The sequence below is a fragment of the Budorcas taxicolor genome, chromosome 7 (assembly GCF_023091745.1).
Source record: "Budorcas taxicolor isolate Tak-1 chromosome 7, Takin1.1, whole genome shotgun sequence".
In the NCBI taxonomy this organism is placed as follows: domain Eukaryota; kingdom Metazoa; phylum Chordata; class Mammalia; order Artiodactyla; family Bovidae; genus Budorcas; species Budorcas taxicolor.
Window position 1 is genome coordinate 106,225,868 of NC_068916.1, and position 25,016 is coordinate 106,250,883.

Genomic DNA, 25,016 nt, shown 5'->3' on the forward strand with positions numbered 1-25,016 from the left:
ATTTCTCCAAAAGCAGAAAGTAAGGTAGAATTAGGAGAGTGCTGGATACAGGGATACCTGGGAGCTGCTGCAGGGTGGGTTCCAGACCACCACAGTGAAGTGACAAGAAAGTGAGCCACACGGAGCTTTTCGGTCTCCCAGTGCATATAAAAGTTATGCTTATACTACACTGTAGTCTATTATGTGCGTGATAGCATTATGGTTTTTTTTAAAGAATGTACATAATATTTTGATTACTTTTTGCTAAAAAGTACTATCATCTGAGCTTTCAGTATGTCACAGTAGTAACATCAAGACTACTAATTACAGATCACAAAGAAATACAGTAATAAAGGAAAAGCTTGAAACATTTTGAGAATTACCAAAATGTGACACAGAGACATGAAATGAGCAGATGCTGCTGGAGGAATGGCACCCACAGACTTGCTCTCCAGAGGGTTGCCACAAAACCTCCCATGTGTAAAAACTGCAGTGTCTATAACTTGCAATAAAACTAAGCAAAATAAAACGAGGTCTTCCTGTGTATGGAACTAGAAGTTTCTAGGGTGTTGAGAATCCCTAAATGAGGATTCTCTAAAACCCAGGGGGGCTGAACTTGCTGCGTTTATAATGGAGAGGTTGGACTTGTGATGGGAACTAAAATAGGTTTCAGGCTGGAGGAATGAAAGGCAGAAAATACAGCGATATAAGGCTCAGAGAGCAGCACAGACATAGAAGATAAATTTCTTTAAAAAGCCCAATTCATTCACAGAACCAAAGTTCTTCAGAAAAACGAGTGATGCCATGTCTCCAGCGTGAAATGCACAAGATGAGCCCGGCACATCTTGACATAATGGGTCAGTGTCAAAAAGACAGGGGAATCAACCCGAAGAAGCGTCTACTGCCAAAAGGACAATCTGAGAAACAATTAAAAGAATAACTGCAAGGGACTGTTAAGATTATAATAACACCTACACAAAAGTAACAACTGCTCATTGGTCACCCTGGAGAATACTGGAAACCAAATTAGCATTTTGGAAAATGGTACATAAAGAGAAAAAAATCCTGTATTATTCCGTCCTTTCCTATATAAATTGAACTCAAGTAAACCAAGAAGTTAATAAAGGAAAGTTGCTCTTAATATAAGGAAATCTTGCTAATAAATGAGAAAGACCTGGTAAGGCTTAATCCTACCAGTGTCCGTGGGTGTAACAATGTGAGCCTAATTAGGGAACGACAAACAGTAAAATCAATTAGTTTAATGTTTAATTTCTATTTTGCTACAAGTGTTACTATCATTTTCTAGTGGGAAAATTGGCAGAAGTTTTTGTTTTACTTTATTTTTTCCAAATAAATATCAGATGCCAAGTGTCTTACATAGGCTAATTAACCGGGGAAGAGGGAAGGAGATTTAGTCAAAAACACAGCTGGGGAGGGTGAAATGTCTTAGATTATGTGAAAGGGAAGGGGAGACCCTAAGAGAGCCCTCGCAGACCCAGTTCACTGCTGCAGGAGGTAGAGGTGGAGCCCTGAGCTTTAGCCCGTCTCCTGCTCGCCGTGAACTATCTCAGCAGATGAGAGCACTGATGCTAAAGACCCCGATGCTGGGAAAGACTGAAGGCGCGAGGAGAAGGGGACGCCAGAGGATGAGATGGCTGGATGGCATCACCGACTCCATGGGCATGCGTTTGAGCAAACGCTGGGAGGTGGTGATGGACAGGGAGGCCTGGCGTGCTGCAGTCCATGGGGTCACAAAGAGTCGGACACGACTGTGACTGAACTGGACCGATGCTGAAGAGCATAAAGGAGGCAGACAGCAGAGCCACAGTGAAGAGGCTCCATTTTCACTCCTCAGAGGACATTCCTGGGAGCGGCACTCCTAACAGAAGAGGACCGAGAGGCGCCGACTCAGGTGATGACACTGAGGTCCCGGGAACTTCTGAGCTCGGGCTCAAGAAAGAACCCAGAGAAGAGGGCGACTGCTGATGCTTCAGGGAACGGCACAGAACTGTGTGTCTCTAGAAATACCTGGACTTTAAAACACTGCTGGGAAGCCACGTCTCTTAATGTTAGCTGAACTGCTTTTAAAGGATCATTTAAATAAAGAAATCATTTCTGTAAGAAAAGCTGCGAAATTTAAGAAGTTATCTGCACATAATCCAGTAAATGATTTAGAGGGAGATTATAGTTCCAGTGTCGCTAATTAATGAAAACCTATATGGGCTCGATCTCCTCATCCATTAAAAAAGAGTAATAATATTTATGCTTCCTTCATAAACTTTTGGTAAAAATTTAGAAAGAGTGCAAGAAAAAATTTAACTCCTGAAGAATTATATACAACTCTGAAGTTAAGAAACATTTGTTGAATATATGAATACATCCTGAGTATCAGTGAGAGTCTCTACCTCCTGGCACAGGAATGTTTCACCATAGAATGCAGCTAATGCTTGGCGTCAGCACAACAAAGTTATAGTGAATAAGCACGGTAAACCTATTAAGTCCTATAATTATATAATTAAAGCTCATGGAGTAGTTGCTTTGTGATACTTTTTTTTTAATACAAAGATGGACAAAACATGGAATCATGAATTTCAGTTACATCATTTAAGCTCTGACAACTGGTACAATCCAACAAAGCCTTCCAGCAATAAATACCCCTAAGCACATCACTGACCTATGGGTGGTTATCCAAGAGACTGATTCATTGTTGGATCCAGGCTGAGCGCCGAAGACTTGCTGCCTTTGAACTGTGGTGCGGCAGAAGACTCTTGAGAGTCCCTTGGGCTGCAAGGAGATCCAATCAGTCCATCCTAAAGGAAATCGGTCCTGAATATTCATTGCAAGGACTGATGCTGCAGCTGAGACTCCAATACTTTGGCCACGTGATGGGAAGAACTGACTCACTGGAAAAGACCCTGATGCTGGGAAAGATTGAAGGCAGGAGGAGGAGATGACATAGGATGAAATGGGTGGATGGCATCACCAACTCAATGCGCATGAATTTGAGCAAACTCCGGGAGATAGTGAAGAACAGGGAAGCCTGAAGTGCTGCAGTCCATGGGGTCGCAGAGTCAGACACGACTTAGTGGCTGAACAACAACACAATATCATACAGTTACTCACAAACTATGTGAACCTGAGTTTCCACATCTGTTAGCTAGAATACTAACAGTCCATATCTAAAACAGGGTGCTAAGGGAATTAAATGAATACACGTGATTAAATGAATGGAAACATCCAATAAATGTTAGCTATTCTATTGTTATGAAAATTAACATTTCACATTCTTTCATTTGAGCTGGGTACTTGATTAGTAGTTAGAACCCAGAGTAGTGTTCCCTTTTATAGATGTTAAGAGATGTTGTTACCATGGGAATGGTGACTAAGACAGGAAAAGTCGAAATGAAAGCTGGAACTTACTCTGAATTTTCAACTAGAATATTTTCATAAGGTTTCTTCAAAATTTGCCCGTGTGTGCACGTAATCACTTCGGATGATTTCTGCTCTTTCTTTAGATTAACCAACGCACGCAAACGCACCCATTCCAACACCTGCTCGCGCTCCGAGCCTTCCCTAGACTGCGCAACCTCAAACGCCCTCCCTTCTCCTCTCCGCCCACCGCGCCTCCTCCAGCGAAGACTTCATTCGCTTATGGCCCTGTCCTCCTGAGTCCCTACGTCTCATAGGGCCTTTTTTAAAAATTTGACACCATCATGTTGCTCGAAACATTCTCACTGCTTTTATCTGCTTTCCCTACGTTAAGAGTATATACTTCTCACTCATCTCTGCATACTCCGCAGCGCCCAGCCAGCACACAGCCAGTAAACATCTGCTGAATGAAACAGAAATGGGGCCAGCCCAGAACACATCCCAGGATTAGAAAGAAATTTCGATATTATGTAGGTCAACTCCTCACTCCAGTGCTTCCAACCTTCCATCTTCTTTTCAAGAGATTATCTCAGTGTGAATAACTCTTTAAGAAAGAGCTCACTACCACCTAAGACATCTGGTTTCAACAAGTCTTAAACATTAGGAAACTGTTTTTTGTGGGAAACAAGAAATCTAGTGTTATAGCAGTTATCTTGGTGTTTATCGCAGTCCCCTTTAGATTTACTAATTGCTGATATAATACTGATAATAATCAATAATGACCATATTACAGCACAGTTCAAGGAAAATAAATGCTTAGTCTGAATATTGAAGGGTACTAAGGGTACTAGAGTAGGCACTCTGAAAAAATGACTTTTTATGTGATTTGGGACAAATTTCTTTGATCTATAACAGAACTCCTTCATGAGATTAATGTTAAAAGTTAATTAAAATTAAAATCAAGCTTTCTATTTTAAAAATGCTAATAAATAACTGAGAAAAGGAAAGTGGGTAAATATTTCAGTTAACAATTAAGTTGTATATGGAATTAAGTATTTGGCTATAAAAATTAATAAATTAATTGAAGCAACAACATTAGTGTATTTGGAGGTATAAGAAAGTTCAGGGCAAGCACAGAAATTTGTCCATTTGTCTTTTAAATGTAAGTTAGACGATTTGTTAATTAAAAAAACTCTATTACATACAAAGCTAGAGTTGGCCCTTGAATTGGTTATGGGAGACTTTTCTTAAAAGAAATGTCTTAAGAAGTGCTTCTTTTAAATTATAATTACTAAAATTTTGGTGAAAAATCATGACCATTACTGAAAAGAAAGAAAAAAGACAATAACAGTTGTTAAGTACAAAAGGAGACATACAAACCCAATGGTGAGGTGCTCCAGGAACAGAAGACTTACTGGGCACACCACAAGGAGAATTTGCAACAATCAAAGATTTAGCATTTTAGTATCATTTTGTTAGAAACAGTAAAAGCTATCTATATTTAAATAACAGAATGGAGAGAAAATGTGAATAATCACCAGGAAACAATAAGGCACTCTTCTGGGCTTGCAAATCTACTTTTAAAGTTTGTCTCTCTCACTTCACAACTATTAGAGTCATTCCTGCTGACAAAAGGAGCTGAATCTTACCCAGCAATCTTGGAGTAGTCTGAAATACAACTGAAAATGAAACAAAACATAAAAGAAAAAAAAACAAGAATTTAATTTTAAATGGAACATCACTGTATGTAATGCATACCTAATAATATGTAAAATAAGATGGCATAAGAAAGGGCCAAACTATCTTTCACGTAAGATTTTCTTCTTGAATCAGCACTGGTTTGGCAAGAAAAGAAAAAGAAAAGAAAAAGAGACACTTCTGATACTAGTGCAACCCCGAGTGCTTGTTGGGGTCTCTTTTTGTTTCTTTAGTGTGCTTATTCTGACCATGTATCCAGGATCTAATTTGGGTTAACTAATAGCTGAAGAGGTCTGGTATCCCAGGAAAAGGTAGTGACCGTACCACCTATTAATCCTTCCATAGTGCCAGAAGGTCAGCAAGGCTGGGGTGAGGCAAGGGCTAGACCTGGGCAGAGATGAATGGCTGCGGGCACTCCCTGCCCTTTCTCTCGTCCGGAAGAAGGAGGCGCATTACCGGTTTTCCTTTCCTCCTCCTGTAATCAGCAGGCGGCGCTGTGCTCCGGGCCCCGCAGAACTGAGGCCCCAGGGGCACACACACCAGCAGGCCTCTTGAGCACAGGGCCCGCACCCAGCAGGCACTGAGGCAGTGTCTGTGGACAGCGTGTCCATCGCGGCAGGCCAGCTGAAATGGCATCTGACATGATAATCGCTGGAACACTGACCTCCTTTTCTGGGAGGTCACTTTGGCCCAGAGTAACCCAAAAGCTTCCACGGCAGGCCTGCGGTTGGGCGCTCAATCTCGGAGCAGGCAGAGGGCCGGGCGAGCACAGGAGGGGCAGCGAAGGGCTGTTCTGGGGCAGCAGGGACCCTGGAGGCCCCAGACGGCGAGGTCAGAAGTTGAGTGTTTCCAGTCCTCTTTAATTAAAAGGTTATTTGACAACTTGAGACAGGAAGCAAAAAGATATCCCTTAGAGTGCATTTCCAAGACCCTCAGGAGTGCTAAAGTCAAAGGGAATGTGCTAACAACCCACAAACCAGGGTCCTTTTTACAACTGCTCCCTGACACGGTGTCACACTGGTGACCTTCACTGCCAAGATGCGAGCTGAGAGAAGGGTTTTCTTCATCCATCTCGTTTATTAGACCATAGGGTCTCTGCCTTACTGCCCAAGACTGGCTCTGACCTCCGCAGGCATGAATGATACTCGCTGACTTCTGTTCCCGTTAATCCTAAAGACATACCTTTCTGAAGGAGGAGAATTTTTCAACAGAAAAGTATTTGAAAGCAAGCGGCAAGGCAGGTTGGAAATTCTTCACTGGCAAATTATTATAAGAACAAAAAAAAGCATCAGGGGAGGCAAATTATCCAAACAAAAATGAAGGTAATCCAGAGAAAAGAAAGGGAAGACGCCTAAGATAGGGAGACAAAGATTTTCGACTTTTTGGTGCATCTTTCTTTTCATTCCCTACAAAGAACAATATGGTTTAGAGAGCTCAGGTGTGGAAGCCAGTTAGGCATGCATGGACTAATAAAGGTCAAACTTATAAAGAACGATTCCCACAAACAGAAGGCCACCCTTGGAGGAGGCAGAGGCCTGATTCTTCTTCACAAAAACAGAAAGAGAGTTCTTGCAATTCTAGAGTTAGAAGAACTGCTAGTTAGTGAGTATCCACTATGCCACCAGGCAAAATACAGATGCTTCTTATTCATTTTCACCACCTTTTACGGTCTGCATTATCATGTGCTTAACAGATGACCAAACTAAAAGGTTAAGTAACTTAGTCCAGATCATTTAAAAAAAAAAAAGGTGAGGCAAATTCTAACCTAACTCTCTGACACCTTAGTTTGAATTTTTTTCCTGTGATAACAGCCCATAACATTTATTTGTTTAGTGACAGAAGAGTGACAATTTTATTTTGTCTTTAGGGAGCAATTCCCCAAGACTGTATTTTCCATTCAGCTGTGCCTGAATTATTGATTTGTTTATAATTGTTATCCTTTACCATAAAGATCTATGTTCACTCTGGGGAATAAGAAGCCTATTAGAATGATACTTTTCTCCATAACAAGTATACCATATATCAATTAAAATGAACATAACTGCCTACCAGCCTGGCCAGGTGTCGCTAAGTACTAAAATACCACATTCAACACCTGTGAGAATCTCAACAAAAATTACAAACGATAAGCCAGGCGAGCTGCTGTTTCTGAATTGATGCAACCTGCAAAGAACTTCAAAAATCTCAGGATACTGTACTGGGAGCATGTACAAACACACCAAGGGGAAAGGAGGTCAGAAGGAGACTGGCTGGAATATGTGCAAACCAACAGGAAGGAGAATTAGGGTAGTCTCTTGAAGGATGAGAGTCCTCTGGTATCAGGCACATCAAATTGTACTATTTCTAAGTAGCTTCAAAAAAAAAAAATCCTACAGAATATATATTCAGTTAAAGAAGAAAAATAGCATCTGCTTTTCTTTCTTAAAATTTATAATTAACACAGGGCAAAGGATCACATCCTCCCCTAGTAGAGCAGTTACTTCCAAAAACATGCTGTTTCTCTGGTTACAATGAATAATCTTCTCTGCTGTCTTTTTGACAAAACTGTACATGTGTTATCGGCAGGGTACAAGGAGGAAGGGAGATGAGCTGAATGTTCAGTAATTTTTTGAAATTTTACAGTCAAGTAGCAATTATGGCACAATCTCATAAACTATCGACCTTTACCCTTTTACCTCAACTGTGCCCCAACATTTTGAAGAACACAACGGATGCACAGAGGCTTTCACCACAAATCCTCTGAGGACCTAAAACCCCAGGGAGAAGGAAGGGAGACGAGCTGGGCAGAGGGCTTGAGAGCTGGAGGGTATGAAAAAAGAAAACCACGATCGATTTCTCCATGGAGGGAGGCAACCCTCAAAATGTTCACTTCTAGTTTCTCTCAAGTAGACTAGGTCAGTGGTTCTCAGTTTCGGCTGACATTGCCATCGTCTAGGCCCATGTTATTGCCTAGGCACCACCTCTGGGAAACTCTGAAATCCCTGCGTAAGGTTCAAGCATCAGGATGCTTTACAATTTCCCCAGGCAATCCCGACCTGCAGAGAGGGTTGACAAGAGCTGACCCAAATAATTCGGAGAGATGGATAAGGGCAGACCACATGGGCAAAGGATTAACATAATTTTCACCTCACCAGGAGGAAAAAACAAAAACAAAACCTAAAGTCTCAAAACACCAGAACAAGAGAATATCACTGAACAATAGCAGTAAACAAGAACAATACATAATAGCAACAGCAACAACAAAGGGCTCTCCCAAGACCTTCCTTCCCAGGAAAGAAGAGGAGGTAGAAGAATTGTGTGTGAATCTTCCCTCCGTCCCTCTCCTGCAGGAAAGCAAGTTCGCTCAGCAGTACACACTGCGCTCTCATTAGACCAGGAACACGTGGGAGCACGAAGTCAGTTTACATGGGAGGAGACAGCCTCAGAGACGTGAAGGAACGTCCCGAAGGCCAAGGCACAAGGACCAAACTTGACTCCACAGCTGTCCCAGGTCTAAAGCGCCTCCTCTTCTCCATAACGTCCGGACCATTTCTTTGCACTGGCTAACTTACTGGTACTGCAACAATGTGTAATTTTAGGAACAGTTTCCATTGCGGGATTGGTCCACCCTTTTCCTGGCAGTTAATAAGATTGGAGAGGCAGGTAGGGGACTAATGGTAAAGGATTTTGAATGCCAAGTAAAGCGTTTGGAATGAATGAATGTACTAATTAATTACCAAATCTACAGGTATTGAGGATCTGCCTGGTTTGGGGCAGAGAGAACACTCTAAGGTCTAGACAAAAGGGAGGCATTGAAGGTTTTAGAGTTACTGTATCTTACAGGCAATCTAATATGCCAAACCAGAAAACAAACTACAAGCAAAAAGAAAACATCAAAACACTCCTTTCTCATGCTGTAATTACGAAAAAAGACAACAACCCAGAAACAGTATGGATAAATCCATGTAAGAAATTCACCATTCTCAAAAAATAAACTCGGAAAAGAAATTAGGGTTATCTTTAAGCCAAATCCTTTATGTTATTTTTTTATTTCTTGTTATAGCTTACATGGAGTTTTTCCAAAGGATGAATTTAGTAACTGATAAAATACAACTCTCCCATTCAGGCCAGTATGATATCTTAGGATTGGAATCAATTATCAGCATATGTTGGATTAACAGTAAAAAAAAAAAACAAAAAACAATATAATGAATTATTAGTTTCCCTCGAGGTAGAAATCATATTCTCCAATGTAAAGAAATTTAAAAATCAGAAGAGAGAAATGGAAATCATTTAAAAACATCTAGTTAAAACTCTGTATTTAGATTAAATATGCAAATTAATAGTAAAAATATTTATAATGTGCTGAACAAAAGAGGAATGCCTAGGTGGGTTATTTTCTTTATTACTCCAATAGGATGATTTCATCCTTTTCATATTTTTATATAATGACTTGCTTTTCTCCACTTGAAAGGAATATTTAAACTTAACATACTTAAACTTTTACAAACAAATGTATAGACCTTTTACTTCCTATATATCTAAACTTCCTATTGGAAGTTTCCAATGTTTTAAAGAATTTAAGGCATTAAGAAGGTTGGCATTTGGAAAGTGAGCAAGCGTGCATTTGACATGACATAAATTAAGCAAATCACAACATAATAATTAAATTATATCAAATATTTAATTATCCTACCATTTATTTTCATCATATAGAAATTTTAGCCATATGTTTTAATCCTATGTGAGTATGCGAGTATGTATATGATTTCATGTGGTGAAAAAACTGATATATATACTCATTTTACTCTGGTTCTAATTTCAGGATTTCTTGATTTGGGGCAGTATGATCAGAGTTTGCCTAAGTAAAGATATAGCTCAGTCTCTATGAGACAGTAGCTTTTGATTTCTTTTGAAAAAGCTTTCAAAGATCTTGTACCTTTGTATTCTTGTGAACAATTAGGACAATGGCTCATTACATACCGTAATCTGTGATTTTACAGGACACCAAATACAGCTCTTTCAGGTTTTGTCCTTCCTTGGCGATAACCTCCACACACCTGAAACACACACAAAGAAGTGGGGAGTTACACTAATGTGCTTCAAGTTAAATTAGCAGGAGTTTGGCCACGACTACCACAGGAAGAGGCCAGCACTTGATGAATACCACAGCTCTCTTCTTTCCACAAACCGCTTTCAAGGTGTTTCGGGAAAAGGTATTATATTCCCTGCTTTTTAAACTCAAGTGCTTTAATACTTAAATGACCTTAATTAAATACATTTATGACTAGTGCATCTTGTAAAGCTAAACTGATGAAAAAGAGATATTCCTCTAACAGCACTGTTACATTTGGTAATAAAGGATTAGTAAACATACGCTATATAATGAATATTTATCATTTACATTAAAAAGAGTAATGAAACTGTGAAACATGGATGCTCATTACAAGGGATTCCCTGGTAGCTCAGCTGGTAAAGAATCCGCTAGCAATGCAGGAGACCCTGGTTCGATTCCTGCGAAGGGAACTGGCTCATTATAAGTGAATGTAATATTGCTCATGGTTTAATTTTTAATGGTGGAGTTTGATCACACTGACACACATTTGTGAAGTTTTATTCAACATAAAAATGTTTTAAAAATTTGTGACACTGATTAAAGAAGAAAGAAAAATCATATGTATAGGAATATTAATATATTTCCCCTGGTTTTATTATTAATGTTTTAGATGAATTGTTGCATATATATAGGCCATTTAAATAATATAGATATAGATGTGTATGATTTAGTCTCTTCTGGTTTCATTTAAGTTAAAATTTTGAGTGATGCACCCTGCTCTAATGTCCACAGTGGAACATGTAACACAAACCTCAATGAACTTTATAAACAATGATTAACAACACTGTCTATTTGATGATTCAGTCCCCTGTAATATCAGAAAAACCTGTGCAATCAAACTGAACACGTAGGCATGTGCATCCTTCAATGCAGTCCCCATTTTAATCTTTATAAACAACAGTTAGGTAAAAGGGTAAAAGCACAAAGAGTCATTAACCTTTTCTAGGAAGTAAGGATCAAGTGATTTGATACCTGTGTGTATAATCCATCAAAAAATTACCGAGTATCCATCTCTGTCTTTCAGATATTTTATTTGCTGTCTAGCTTATTTGTAGGTATCTTCATAAAATGTCAGGAAATTTTATACAATTTTACTTCACATAATTCATTACTGAAGGTTAAATTAGTTATAGAGAAGACATATTTTTCTTTTAAAAATATTTTATATAATATCATCTTAATAGAATGATAAACATTTCTAAGTTCCTCAGACTAACTGAATAAACATTTTTTTGGCTATTAAAAAAAAAAGATTTATTATAAAAAATGGGTGAGCTGTTCCATGGTTACAATAGAAAACTTAAAACAGTAACAATGTAATTATGATTGATATAGCTTATTATGAAGGGAAATTTTTAAACCTAATTCTGCATCATTTGACTTTAATGTAATATTTGAATAAAGTCTTAAAAAAGAAAAATAAAAGCAGAAATGAAGCTAACTACAGGCAACAACCATGTTTTACATATGACTTTTAAAACTGATTTTCATATCCTAAGGATAAAAATAAAGGTCCTGCTTGGTTATAATATCATAAATAGTTAATTTAAAAAGTCTGCTTTCTGCCATGCATAGCTCTCTGTCCACCTCCATCACCTTCCAAAAAAGTTAGCAGATCCAACATGTTGTATGACCACAAAATGAAATATTAGTGCAGAAATATGTTCACATCATTTATTTTATTTTCACGGTCTTTTCAAATAGTTCAAAACGCCTGATTATGGAAAACAATCTAAACAAACACAATATCCTATTTGTGTTCTCACCACCTGATTCTGTATCAGATATGCAACAAGCACATGTGATCATAAGAGACACACAGAGCCGACTACAGACGGCAACTAACACAAAGTGATTTCCCCGTACAAGCCAGATCAAATGCTATTTCACAGGCAACAAGAACTGGTATTCACATAAAATAAGATAATCAATCACTGGGTAGAAACTGTCCTAAAAATGATGAAAGGCCATGAGCATCAGGTTTCCTCCCTACGTGAGACAGAAAAGTTATTATGAACAGATAACACAAATATATTTAGCTTACTCAAGAGGCAACAGCCAAGAGAAAACACATGATTAAGAAATAAAGAGTATATATGTTTCAGAGAAATATAAGAGAAAAGCATTTTACTTTTACAAAGGATCACGTAGGATTTTTGCTCTGTTTTAAAAAGTTCAGCTGCATAAGGTTTTCCAAATACTTTTCAATTATCCTGTAATCCCAACCAGTGTGCTAAAAGTTATGTGCAACATAAAGCTATTCCTCAAAAAGGAATTCATAGAGGGAAAATAAAATGTTCCTTGGAAGATTTTTAGCAAAATTTATTATTTTTTAAATTAAATATAACATATTTCACAGATGTGATCTTTGAGAAGTCCCTGGACTGAAACTCAATATCATACTAACAGCAAATTAATGGTTCAAATAAATAGGTAAAATAGCTAATTTTTTTGACAGTTGAAAATGGAAGTGGTTCATGTTATCCTGTTAGTGCAAACTGGTGGAAAATGGAACCCCACATCTGGTCCCTGGCTAGCGTCTGCAGTGAAGAGTACTTGCTCGGTCATGTCCGACTCTTTGCAACCCCATGGACTGTAGCCCACCAGGCTCCTCTGTCCTTGGGATTCTCCAGGCAAGAATACTGGAGTGGATTGCCATTCCCTTCTCCAGGGGATCTTCCCATCCCAGGGACTGAACCTGTGTCTCCTGCTTTGCAGGCAGATTCTTTACTGTCTGAGCCACCAGGGAAAGCCAGTGTCTGAAGGCCTGCAATTAGTCTAGGTCTAGCTCCCTAGGCAGCCCGTAGTGACAGCAAGTCACGGTGACAGCTCCTGGTTGGTGACTGTCCTTTCCTCCGGAAACTTTCAGAGTCCAGTCTAGAGCATATCTGGGCACTTCTCTGGAGCTCAGACAGTAAAGAATCCTCTTGCAATGTAGGAGACCTGGGTTAAATCTGAGTTGGGAAGATCCGCTGGAGAGGGGAATGGCTAGCCACTCCAGTATTCTTGCCTGGAGAATTCCATGGACAGATATTTACAAGACGTACCCTAGCACAACACACGTTCTGTTGAACACATTTACTCTAATAATTCTACTCTGTTTGAAAAGTCTTGGCTCTAGTTGTGACCTTTGTGCTGTGCTGTCCTTAGTCGCTCAGTCGTGTCCGACTCTGTGACCCCGTGGACTGGAGCCCACCAGGCTCCTCTGTCCATGGGATTCTCCAGGCAGGAACAGTGGAGTGGGTTGCCCTCCCCTGCCCTCCTCCAGGGGATCTTCCCAACCCAGGGATCAAACTCAGGCCTCCCGCATTACAGGAGGATTCTTCACCATCTGAGCCACCAAGGAAGCCCAAGAATCCTGGAGTGGGTAGCCTATCCCTTCCGCAGGGGATCTTCCCGATCCAGGAATCAAACTGGGGTCTCCTGCACTGCAGCCGGATTCTTTACCAACTGAGTCACCAGGGAAGCCCAGTCATGCCCTTTAGTCAGGACTTAACATCAGAGCATTTCCCAGTTCACTGTATAGACTGTATGCAGGCAACAAAAAAAAGTGACAAAGCGTTAGTAATCACCTCAACACTCTGACTACAGGCATTCATGTAAATTTAAGAGGCCTTTAAAATGATACCAAAAAGAGAGAAATGTTTGCAGAGAGTGCAGGAACACAAAAGAACCAAAGACCACATTTAAAACCTTTGCTTCACAATCCTCTTGGCTATTCACAGATAATGAAAAGGAGAATATTCATTAATTTCAGTGATAAGTCATAGTTTGTTCCCAGGGGTAAGCCATGAATCCCTAAACTCAGAATTCAGAACTCAAAATGTGCCCATTCACCCACCCCGTCCCTGCCCTCCCTAAGGATGAGCCTCAGAATACCACATGACCACCATTCTCTATGGCTCAATGCATTCAAAGACTTCCTACTGCATACATGACAACCCAAGGAATTATAAAACTTGGGGAAAGAACAAAGATCCTTCAAGAAAGGAATAATCTCTAACATTATCAAGAAAAATTCCTAATATAGGAATATGCCAAGTGGAAGATGCAGAAGAATATCAAATACCGTTAAAGGAGCCCGTGAACATCAAACACGAGCCGGCTCCACCCTCTCCCTGAGTTCTGAGAAGTGAGAGAAGGCATGTCTTAGCAAAAGCGAATGAAGAGCGGGAAGACAGACATTCTGTTCTCAGCTCCATGAAACCACAGACACCCCTATCTTCTTCAGAGTCCCACATTACCGTTCTTCGTGAAAATGAGGGCCTCTGTGAAAAGCTTCTCCAAATCAAATGTCCTAGGTGCATTTAAATATATTTTAGTTCATTCTGAATTGCCTCCTCTCAGATTATTTTCTTGCTTTCATGTTTTGGCAGGGTTCTGAATAAAAAAATTGCACCCATTGTAAATTCTTGAGTAACAGCTGTTGAGTACATATATATATAAACTTTGTTAGAATACCGAAAAGGGCCAGAAAACCTGCTCCAAACTACCCAAAGCACGCAGAATAAATTTTTATAATAATGTGCTTTTATGCTCACTTGCTTTTGATAATGTTCTAAAATACACCTGAAACATTTGATGAAATATGGAAAACAACAAAAAGGTTATTTTTGTGAGCAATATAGGTTTTTTCTTCCAAGAAGAGAAGGCATTACTTAGTTTCGGGAAAACGCTGTCTCCTTAGCAATAGATTCTTAATCACCTGATTTATGTGAAGGGTAAAGGTTAATGAATTAAGCTGTGTAAGCTTCAAAACTATCAAAGGAATTCAAAAGAGCCTCGAATTATGGAAAACAATGGCCCATTCTACATACATACCAAATTTTTATGTTTTTTGTCTCCCACTCAAAAGCTGGAACGTGGCATTAGTGACAATTGAAAAGAACTAATGAGGAAATATGACTACATTGCTTGCAAGAGGAGTGTCCTAGGAGACCTTGTTACTGTTTGTGATGTGCTTCACATCCAAAAGAAGCTAATTGGAGCTGCCAGACCCTGGTTTGCAAATCTCACTTTAAAGGACAGGCTCAATCACCTCAGAGGTGTGAAAAGAAATGTCCCCATTAGAGATGCATTAGCATGTGGCTGGGTGAATTTCTAAGTAAACTTTAGGATGTTCTTTCCTAAGTCACTTTTATATTCGAATAATAGACATATCTGCAAGCAGAAGAAAAAATGTAACAAGACAAAAACCACCCTACAGATTTAAACAAAAAGTATGAATAGTGCTGTAAAGCAATTGGCAAATAAGTGCAACAGGGAGCTAGGTAAGCTTAAGGTTGAATAAACATGTAGATCAAACCCTGAAACTCCTGAAATGCAAACACATCATAAAAGTGATCCATTTGGGGGGCTCAGAAATGGAGCTCCAGCTTCATCATTCCCTGAAACCAGACAAGCCAACAAGCCGCCCTGGATTATAGTCACTGTGAGTGGGTGAAAGCAGATGAGGCTGCAACACACACACAAACAAAAGAAGAAGGAATGAAAAGGAGGTACAGGGTCTAAAAGGAGAAACAAGGGAGCGACTTTGGTCCAGTTCTGTGCTATGAAAGCTCATCCTGACTAACTCATATACGGGCCATTAAAGTGATAGCAGAGGTCACCAAAACACAATTTGGCATCTTACAAAAAGAATAATGATATTTGATTGATTTTTCTAAAGCCTCAAATCAAGTTTTGCTGAGGAATAATCCAATCTCAGTGCAGTGAGTGAATGGGCATGATTTACAGGTATATCCTGCTTTCAGAATGTGTACGATATAAAATATCTCTATGTTAAGAAAGACAAATTTACAGTTAAACATTTACAAGATGAATCAATTCAAGAATTAACGAATAGTACCTTTCTACTTATATGTGAATATAATTTCATTTATAAACATTCCATTTACAGGCACATTTTCCAGTAATGCAACACCTTAGCTTTACAAAGCATGAAATGGTTATTTTATCTTTAAAGAAATGCACATAAGGACAAATGGAAGAAAGACTATTTTGGGAAAGTGACACATGGTATCAAAGTGGTGTGCTGAGTGCCCTTTGTATTTTACGGTACGCTTTCTTGTAAATGTTCTTCTGTTTTATCCTTTTAACAGCACAGTATCAGATATATACTTAAGTCAATTTTTCATACAAACATCTAAAGATAATCTCACAGAAGAGATGTTTATTGCAAGAGAGTTGTTTTTTTTTTTTTAAGCTGACTTGCAATTAAAACACTAAAGCGTTTGCTCAAAACACGCTCTTAATATACCTCAGGGGCAAAGACTAGGAGCCACATGCAAAATGTCACCAGCTCCACCAGTTACAACAGTTATCTTGGGATATTCATTAAGTTCTCACTTACCAAATGTTGTTCTCTGGAAAGCCAATATCTGACTAGTGAATCTAAGATTAATTTAGAAATTTGCTATTTAAACAGTGGAAAACTAATGCCTATTCTGTCACACAGAGATAGTGAAAGGTTACAAAATAAGAAGAGTAGTTTGCTTGTTTTTAATTACCACAGAAAGTAGCCTGTAAACTGAAATGTTATTGCAGCGTTAAGTTCTGTGGGTCTGCAACTCTGCGGAAAGGGGTGCTGTTGCTCCTGCGAAGGAGGCAGAGCTGCTGCCGTCATCTGCAGACCCTTTCTGGGCCAGCCTTCTCCAGCCACCTCCAGCATCTGAAGGCTCCCTAACTGGAGAGGAAGAACCCAGGAGACAGCACTGAAAAAGGAGCAATAAGGCAACAAAAGAATATGATCAGTAACTTCAGATGTGCAGATGACACCACCCTTATGGCAGAGAGTGAAGAGGAACTAAAGAGCCTCTTGATGAAAGTGAAAGAGGAGAGTGAAAAAGCTGGCCTAAAGCTCAATATTCAGAAAACGAAGATCATGGCATCTGGTCCCATCACTCCATGAAAAATAGATGGGGAAACAGTGGAAACAGTGTCAGACTTTATTTTTGGGGCTCCAAAATCACTGCAGATGGTGATTGCAGCCATGAAATTAAAAGACTCTTATTATTCCTTGGAAGAAAAGTTATGACCAACCTAGATAACATATTCAAAAGTAGAGACATTTACTTTGCCGACTAAGGTCCGTCTAGTCAAGGCTATGGTTTTTCCTGTGGTCATGTATGGATGTGAGAGCTGGACTGTGAAGAAGGCTGAGCGCTGAAGAATTGATGCCTTTGAACTGTGGTGCTGGAGAAGACTCTTGAGAGTCCCTTGGACTGCAAGGAGATCCAACCAGTCCATCCTGAAGGAGATCAGCCCTGGGATTTCTTTGGAGGGAATGATGCTGAAGCTGAACTCCAGTACTTTGGCCACCTCATGCGAAGAGTTGACTCATTGGAAAAGACTCTGATGCTGGGAGGGATTGGGGGCAGGAGAAGGGGACGACCGAGGATGAGATGGCTGGATGGCATCACTGACTCGATGGATGTGAGTCTGAGTGAACTCTGGGAGTTGGTGATGGACAGGGAGGCCTGGCGTGCTGCGATTCATGGGGTCGCAAAGAGTCGGACACGACTGAGCGACTGAACTGACCTGAACATACTGAGGAGTGGCCGTCACAAACCAGCTCTTACGGGACTATTTTGCTTCCTCATTTCTACAGCAAAACACGTTTAATGTAATAGGAATGTTTCCAGAGAACTTTAAAAATGTTTTTCACATAGAATAAAGCCTGTGATTTTTTTTAAAAGCACATTGTCCTTAGGCTGCTGAGAAACAAAATGGTTAAACGTTTTCCCAAAGCAGGAGTGTGGTGGAGAGGAAAGCAAGCTAACACATTTAGATAAACTTGGGTCTGGCTTTAATGCTTCAGATCCACTCATCGAAACGTCTTGTTTTTCATTTTAGTCATTGTTCCATCCTTTAACTGCAGCTATACTAGACCTTTATATAATAACTCGAGCTAACTTTTTCTAAGCATGCCTCCAAATATTCAAGAAGCAGAAAAATATTTCTAAGTGCTTACATATTTATTTCAACAAGGTTTTATTAAGTGCAAACAATGTGTTAGAAATGTTAAAACATCTAATCAGAAAGCCACATGATTATAAAATGATGGACATAATACTTATAACCTTGATAGATCAACTACTATTTATTTTTGCTGCTATGGCTGATTTTAATGTTCATTCCCAGCAGCAGAAAAACCTTATCACTTTCTCTGTATCTACTGAAAATCAACTGGAAAGAGTCATATTTCAGGACTGAAGGAAATGTTAGAAGCGAAGGGGAAATTTTAAAGGTAAGGTTTCCTAATTCAGCAGTTTAGTCATTCCTCAATTGGGTGGGGGGGGATGTATTTACTTTAAAATGAGAAAAGTTAAGAGATCTCTATCCTTAAAGTTTTTTGAGTTTCCATCAATTTACAGCCAATATCTCTGGGGGAGTCTAGGCATTGCACAATGTTAATACAGTTAAAACTGGTGCTATGTTTATGGTATTCTGGCATATTTTAAGATAGAGGATGGAAGAGAAGATTTTATTCTCCTATATGTAACAAAAATTTACTGTGTGGAAGGAAAAGCCAAGGCCTTAAAAAGAAAACAGGAATGTAAAAACTATAGTTTTTATAGGTAAAACTATGGTTAGTCCAGTTCAGTGGACTGTGGTTCATCAGAGGCCACTCCTTTTCTGAAAAGAAGCCAGGCAAAATTCTGGCAAGTTCCAACTCCTACCCGCCCCCTGCAACAATAAATAAGAACATCAGTGGTAAAGCTAGAAATATTCCAGAGAGACTTGTTGGGCTTCCAAACAGCTAATATGAAATTTAGATGGAATATAAAACATCCAATGGATAACCTCTCTGCCTGTCTCCACCCCCATTACCCTTACTGCTTTCACTACTGATAAGAAAGTCTCAATTCCCCAAACATTAAGCACACCTTTAATTTAAAATGAAGAAGACAAAATTATTTGTGTGGACTATAAGAGTATCCTGAAGATGCGATTTCAGGCATCATTCAGGAAAGAGTTAAATACTTCCTTACCAGAAGACGCCACAAGGCTTTGTGGTGACTAATTGCCTCTTTAACCTCTGCACTCCGGGAGCTGGCCTGCGCTTCAATACCAGTTTTGTGACAGAGCCAAAGACTGATGTTCAGCACAGACCTCCCATGACCTGTGTAGCCCTGGAGTCAGCTCAGACAGGATGCTGACGAAAGGTCTCCTCTCACTTGGGAAGGCACAGGATCTCTTTCTGGATAAGCCGAATTCCCAGAAGACTGAGACAAAGCAGGTAAAGATACTGTCTGGAAGTTAAAAGAATGGATTTACTGCTCCTGACAATATTTCCCAACCTTCCAATGTACCACTCAAAATTTTGTTTGAAAAAATGGCTTTAGTAATATGAAAGAAAAGACGTATTTACTTTAAAATGCAATGAAGAGGGTACCTAACTGGATATCTTTGAAAGCTTATATCATTAGATAGCTGTAGGAAGACTCAAAGAAGGCAGGTTAATCTTCTCCCTTACAAACATTTCCCACATGCTTTAAGCATTCATACTCGGGAAGTCTGTACTTTATCCTTAATTTTTAAGCTCAGCAAATTTCGGGCTTGATCAAAAGCCAATAAAATAATTTTATAGTTAATTTAAGCACAATTAGAGAAAACTAATTAATCCTGCAATTTGGGAGAAGAAAGTGGTGAAGGCTTCTTATTAGTTTCTGACAAAGAAGGTATGAGGAAGGAGTTCTAGGCTAGGGAGTGAGAAAAGTACAGCCAGTGGGAATAAAGTTACCATATATTCATTCAGAAAGACCAAGGGAAAGATCACATGGTCTTGATGAAGACAAGGGTACTACATCAATTTGACTTTATTGACGTTTAGCTGCACTGAACTCTGAACCCTTTGAGGCTTAAATCCCATCAGTGCTGAATTCATAAAACCTACTTCCAAAGCTCTGGGACTGCCATTGCTTTATGCCTATTTTCTGCCATATCGTTACATATTAATACAGTGTCAGGGGTGAAATAACCTCTGTTGTAACATTCACAAGGAAGAGAGGCAGTGGGTCACGTTTAAACGTGTTGGTGCCTCATGTTCACGCAGAAAGATAACTTCCTCACTTAGAAAAAAAAAATAACATTTACACTTCTTTAAAAATAAAAAAGAAACAATTCACATGTTTCTAGAAATGACACTAAGAGGTATTAACCAAGAACCCTCTTATGAAAAGTTTACATGTTTAATCCCAAGAAGAATGACAATTGATTTCTGTTCATGTTTATTTATCTAAAGGATAAGAGAAACAATGTCCTACCCATTTCCTTCTCAAATAATATTCAACTAAATATAACAGAATGAGATTTTAAAATTCCAGAGGAAGCCTACTAAACCTTACTTAGTTTTACTTGCCCACTTCAATGATTCTTGAATAAATCACAGTCCGTTTGCCTGTAAAATATACTTCTAGACGATTCTTTCTTAATGCTTTAATTTATCCATCAATGACAACTGATTATCAACAATTTAATTTATATTCAAAGTAGTATGTAGTATAGACGCACACATGTATATAAATACACTTATAAATACAATTCTTAATATATCACTTCTTCCATTCCCAATTAACAAATATCTCATTGCTATAAATGCACTTGCTGAAGGAATTTTAGCAGCCTAGCCCCTGAAGTGCTGTAACCACTAAAATTCAGATCGCTTTGCTTGGACTAGTCCTCAGTCTCTTCCATACGGGGGGAAAACACATCTCTCTGTTCTTGGAGAAAGTGTGGGAAGCTAGTGAAACCAGTGCTGAGACTGATGGGAACCGTAACGGGAAGCACCACCCGCTTTCTCCTCGCAGAAAGTTGCAAAAGCAAGACAGTACGGAAGCATGGAGAAGGAAGACAGCACATTTCACTATTTGTTTCCAGACAGCAGGCACCTTGCAGGCAGCATCGTGTCTGACAGCCAGAAGGAACCAGCCCTCAGCTCTGTGCTACTCTAAACGGTGAACCAAAGTGAACGGCGCATCCATCTCTGGCGAGCTTCTAAATGCTCCCTTGTTTACTATAGTTACTGTTCTGTCTGTGTAATCAACAAACCATGCAGCAAAATGGAGTAACAGCATTAATATTTCCGCTCTACACCGAAAAAAGCTTTTCTTAAGTACCCAAGGAAATACAGAAATCTATTCTGGTATTCATAGGAAGACTGAGAGGTGACAAAAAAAAAATAGCTGATTGTTTTCAAAGGTCCTTGGGGGAGTAAAGAGGCAAGAGTGAGGCTAGACATTTGAAAGGGATGCCAGGTAAATGTGCTTGGGGTCAGCTGATCCGCTGTGTGTTCCTGCGGTTACTGAGGGTATCGTGGGTGCTGTCCTGGGAATGAGAGAAGTTAGAGAATGAATTCCTTTTTGTGATCCATTATTCAAAGGTAAGCGTGCGCTCATCAGACACACAACACTCTTAGGCCATCTGGCAAAATTTGGGGCTTTGGGAAAATTAATGGTGATTCAGTGCCACATCATACTTTGAAAAAGGTGAAAGGAAATATAAAGCGTAACAGGATAAGCAAAGCAGTGAATACGATATATACTCAGGGGCAAGTTAGTTGAAGTATGGGCTTGATTTAAGGTTGTTCAAAAAATATTATAAAGAGGAAAAAAAAGAAAATATATACAACATATAACCATATCTATATAATGTAACCAGTTGTTATATGTAACATATGCAATAATATATTCATATATTTAATAATTACTAAGGAGCCTAAGTTCATTTTATCTCTTTACTTATAACCAGCCTTATTTCTCTTGAAATGCACACAAAACTACAAAGAAATATTTGAGAGGAGGAAAGAAGGTGGAGAATATGGATAGCAAAATAATAAAGTCAGGGATATACTAGCTTCTGGAATCAGAATAAGATTTTGGAATAAGCTTTCAAGGGGCAAAACTAAAGAAGACGGTATGGTTATTTATACGATCTATAATATCAGTGAGTTTTAAAAAATCTGATGTTCAAAAGAAGCTACAAAAAGACTAGACAGACATGATATATTTCTAGGGAAAGGGTGAAGTTTCGAGAAAGTGCTGAAATATTCTGTATTATTTAGAAAATTTCCTCCCATTTCTTAATACCACTGTGGACCTAATTCACATGAAAATAGCCTCTACATGTACACGTATGGCGGAGTCCCTTTGCTGTCTACCTGAAACTATTACAACATTGTTAACTGGCTATTCTCCAAAACAAGATAAAAATTTTAAAAATAAATACTGGAATGATTAAAAAAAAGACTGAAGTTTAAAAGTTTATTACATATGATACAAATTTAAAAATTAATACTGGAATGGTTAAAAAAAGAGTTAAAAGTTTTAAAGTATATTACACATGATTGATAATGCAATAATAAAACAGATGACACATAGCTGTCCTAAAATATTATAAAAACTTAATGTTTATTATACAAAATCAGTTATGGACAGTGGAAATATGTTTCAGATGCTCAGAATGTCACAGTTTTTGTGTATGTGTGTGTAAGACACAGTCTTGGGGTTGGGAAAGTAATTCAACTTCTCTAAGTCTTTTCAGGAAAATTCTGGAAATTACAATACCTACTTCCATGGATTTTGTAAAAGTTACATTTCATAATATTTGCAAAAGTGCTTTTTGTTACTCAATAAACACTTATTAATCCTTATTCTGCCCCTAACTATATGGATACAAAGATGGAGAACACAAGTCTTTTCCCAAAGAGAATTCACAGTCTTGTCAGTTTAAAAATCTTCCACACAAATAAGACAGGGTTATTTAGGACTGAACAGAATTTTCTAAAGTATATTTCTCAGAAAACTAACACTTCAGGGCTTCACTAGTTGACATATACAAGGAAGAAATGTATGCTCCAATAAGTTTATATTAAACTAAATCAATTTTTTTCCTTAGTTAAAAAACAAAAAAGAATGTAAAGCATATAGGACAGCATCTAGCAAAGAGTAAGCGATTAACTGTTAATTATTATTCCTGAAGCCCTAGCACAGAACTTGGCACATTAAAAAAAAATGCCTGTGGTAGGCTGAGTAATGGCCCCTGAAGATATCAGGTCCTAATCCATGCAGCCTGTAACTGTTACTTTATATATACAGCATCAGTTCAGTTCAGTTCAGTCGCTCAGTCGTGTCTGACTCTTTGCGACCCCATGAATCGCAGCACGCCAGGCCTCCCTGTCCATCATCAACTCCTGAAGTTTACCCAAACTCATGTCCATTGACTTGGTGATGCCTTCCAGCCATCTCATCCTCTGTCGTCCCCTTCTCCTCCTGCCCCCAATCCCTCCCAGCATCAGGGTCTTTTCCAATGACTTAACTCTTCACATGATGTGGCCAAAGCATTGGAGTTTCAGACTCAGCCATCAGTCCTTCCAATGAACACCAAGGACTGATCTCCGTTAGGGTGGACTGGTTGGATCTCCTTGCAGTCCAAGGGACTCTCAAGAGTCTTCTCCAACACCACAGTTCAAAAGCATCAATTCTTCAGCACTCAGCTTTCTTCACAGTTCAGCTCTCACATCCATACATGACCACTGGGAAAACTATAGCCTTGACTAGACGGACCTTTGTTATCTATGCTATCTAGGTTGGTAATAACTTTCCTTCCAAGGAGGAAGTATCTTTTAATTTCATGGCTGCAGTCACCATCTGCAGTGATTTTGGAGCCCCCCAAAATAAAGTCTGACACTGTTTCCACTGTTTCCCCATCTATTTCCCACGAAGTGATGGGACCAGATGCCATGATCTTTGTTTTCTGAATGTTGCGCTTTAAGCCAACTTTTTCACTCTCCTCCTTCACTTTCATCAAGAGGCTTTTTAGTTCCTCTTCACTTTCTGCCATAAGGGTGGTGTCATCTGCATGTCTGAGGTTATTGATATTTCTCCCAACAATCTTGATTCCAGCTTGTGCTTCTTCCAGCCCAGCGTTTCTCATGATGTACTCTGCATATAAGTTAAATAAGCAGGGTGACAAAATACAGCCTTGATGGACTCCTTTTCCTATTTGGAACCAGTCTGTTGTTTCATGTCCAGTTCTAATTGTTGCTTCCTGACCTCCATATAGGTTTCTCAAAAGGCAGGTCAGGTGGTACGGTATTCCCATCTCTTTCAGAATTTTCCACAGTTTATTGTGATCCACACAGTCAAAGGCTTTGGCAACAGTATACTTGCTTTAATAGGGAAAAAAAAACAACGGGGGTCTTTGCAGATGTGATTAAAGATTTGGATAGGGAGGCTATCCTAGATTATCTGAGTGGGCCCTGGACACTGACGTCTTGATTTTGGCTCAGTGAAGCTGATTTTGGACATGTGACCTCCACAACTGTGAGAGAATATTAGTTGCTTTTAAGCTGCCACATTTGTGGTCATTTGTTTCAGTAGCCACAGGAAATGAATACAGTGCCTAATAAATAGCATGAAACTAATCACACATAGGACACCAAGAAATATGATTTATAAAGGTAACAAACTAACTGCAATTAAGATGACATATTATAATTGGATAAGACAAAATTTTAAGTTGTGAAAGGGATAAAAAAGAAAACCTTAAAGAATTTTACCAAATATTCATCCCAAATTAGAATAAATTCCAAAAAGGTATGTCTTCTAAACTTTTTTAGAATAAACACTCATCTTTGTACAAAATTTTATTATGGAAAATTTCAAGCGTGCCAAAAAGTTGAAGGAATTGTTCACTGAAAAGCCATTAATCACCTCCTAGATTCCATAATTAACATTCTTCTACATCATCTCAGATGTATCCCATCTATTTCTCTAGCCACCTAGGTATCTATCTATCCATTCTTACATTTTAACACATTTTATAATAAGTGCAGACATCAGTACATTTCACGCATAAACATTAATACTTTAGC

The 25,016-nt window shown here is 38.9% G+C and overlaps 1 protein-coding gene across 1 annotated transcript in view; it reads right to left on the bottom strand.

Moving 5' to 3' along the window:
- FBXL17 (F-box and leucine rich repeat protein 17) overlaps positions 1-25,016 on the bottom strand; it is a 517,327-nt gene that overhangs the window by 166,522 nt on the left and 325,789 nt on the right. The window contains exon 7 of the mRNA XM_052642856.1: positions 10,009-10,085. Within this exon, the coding sequence (XP_052498816.1) occupies positions 10,009-10,085 (77 nt within the window). The remainder of the gene's footprint in view (positions 1-10,008; positions 10,086-25,016) is intronic.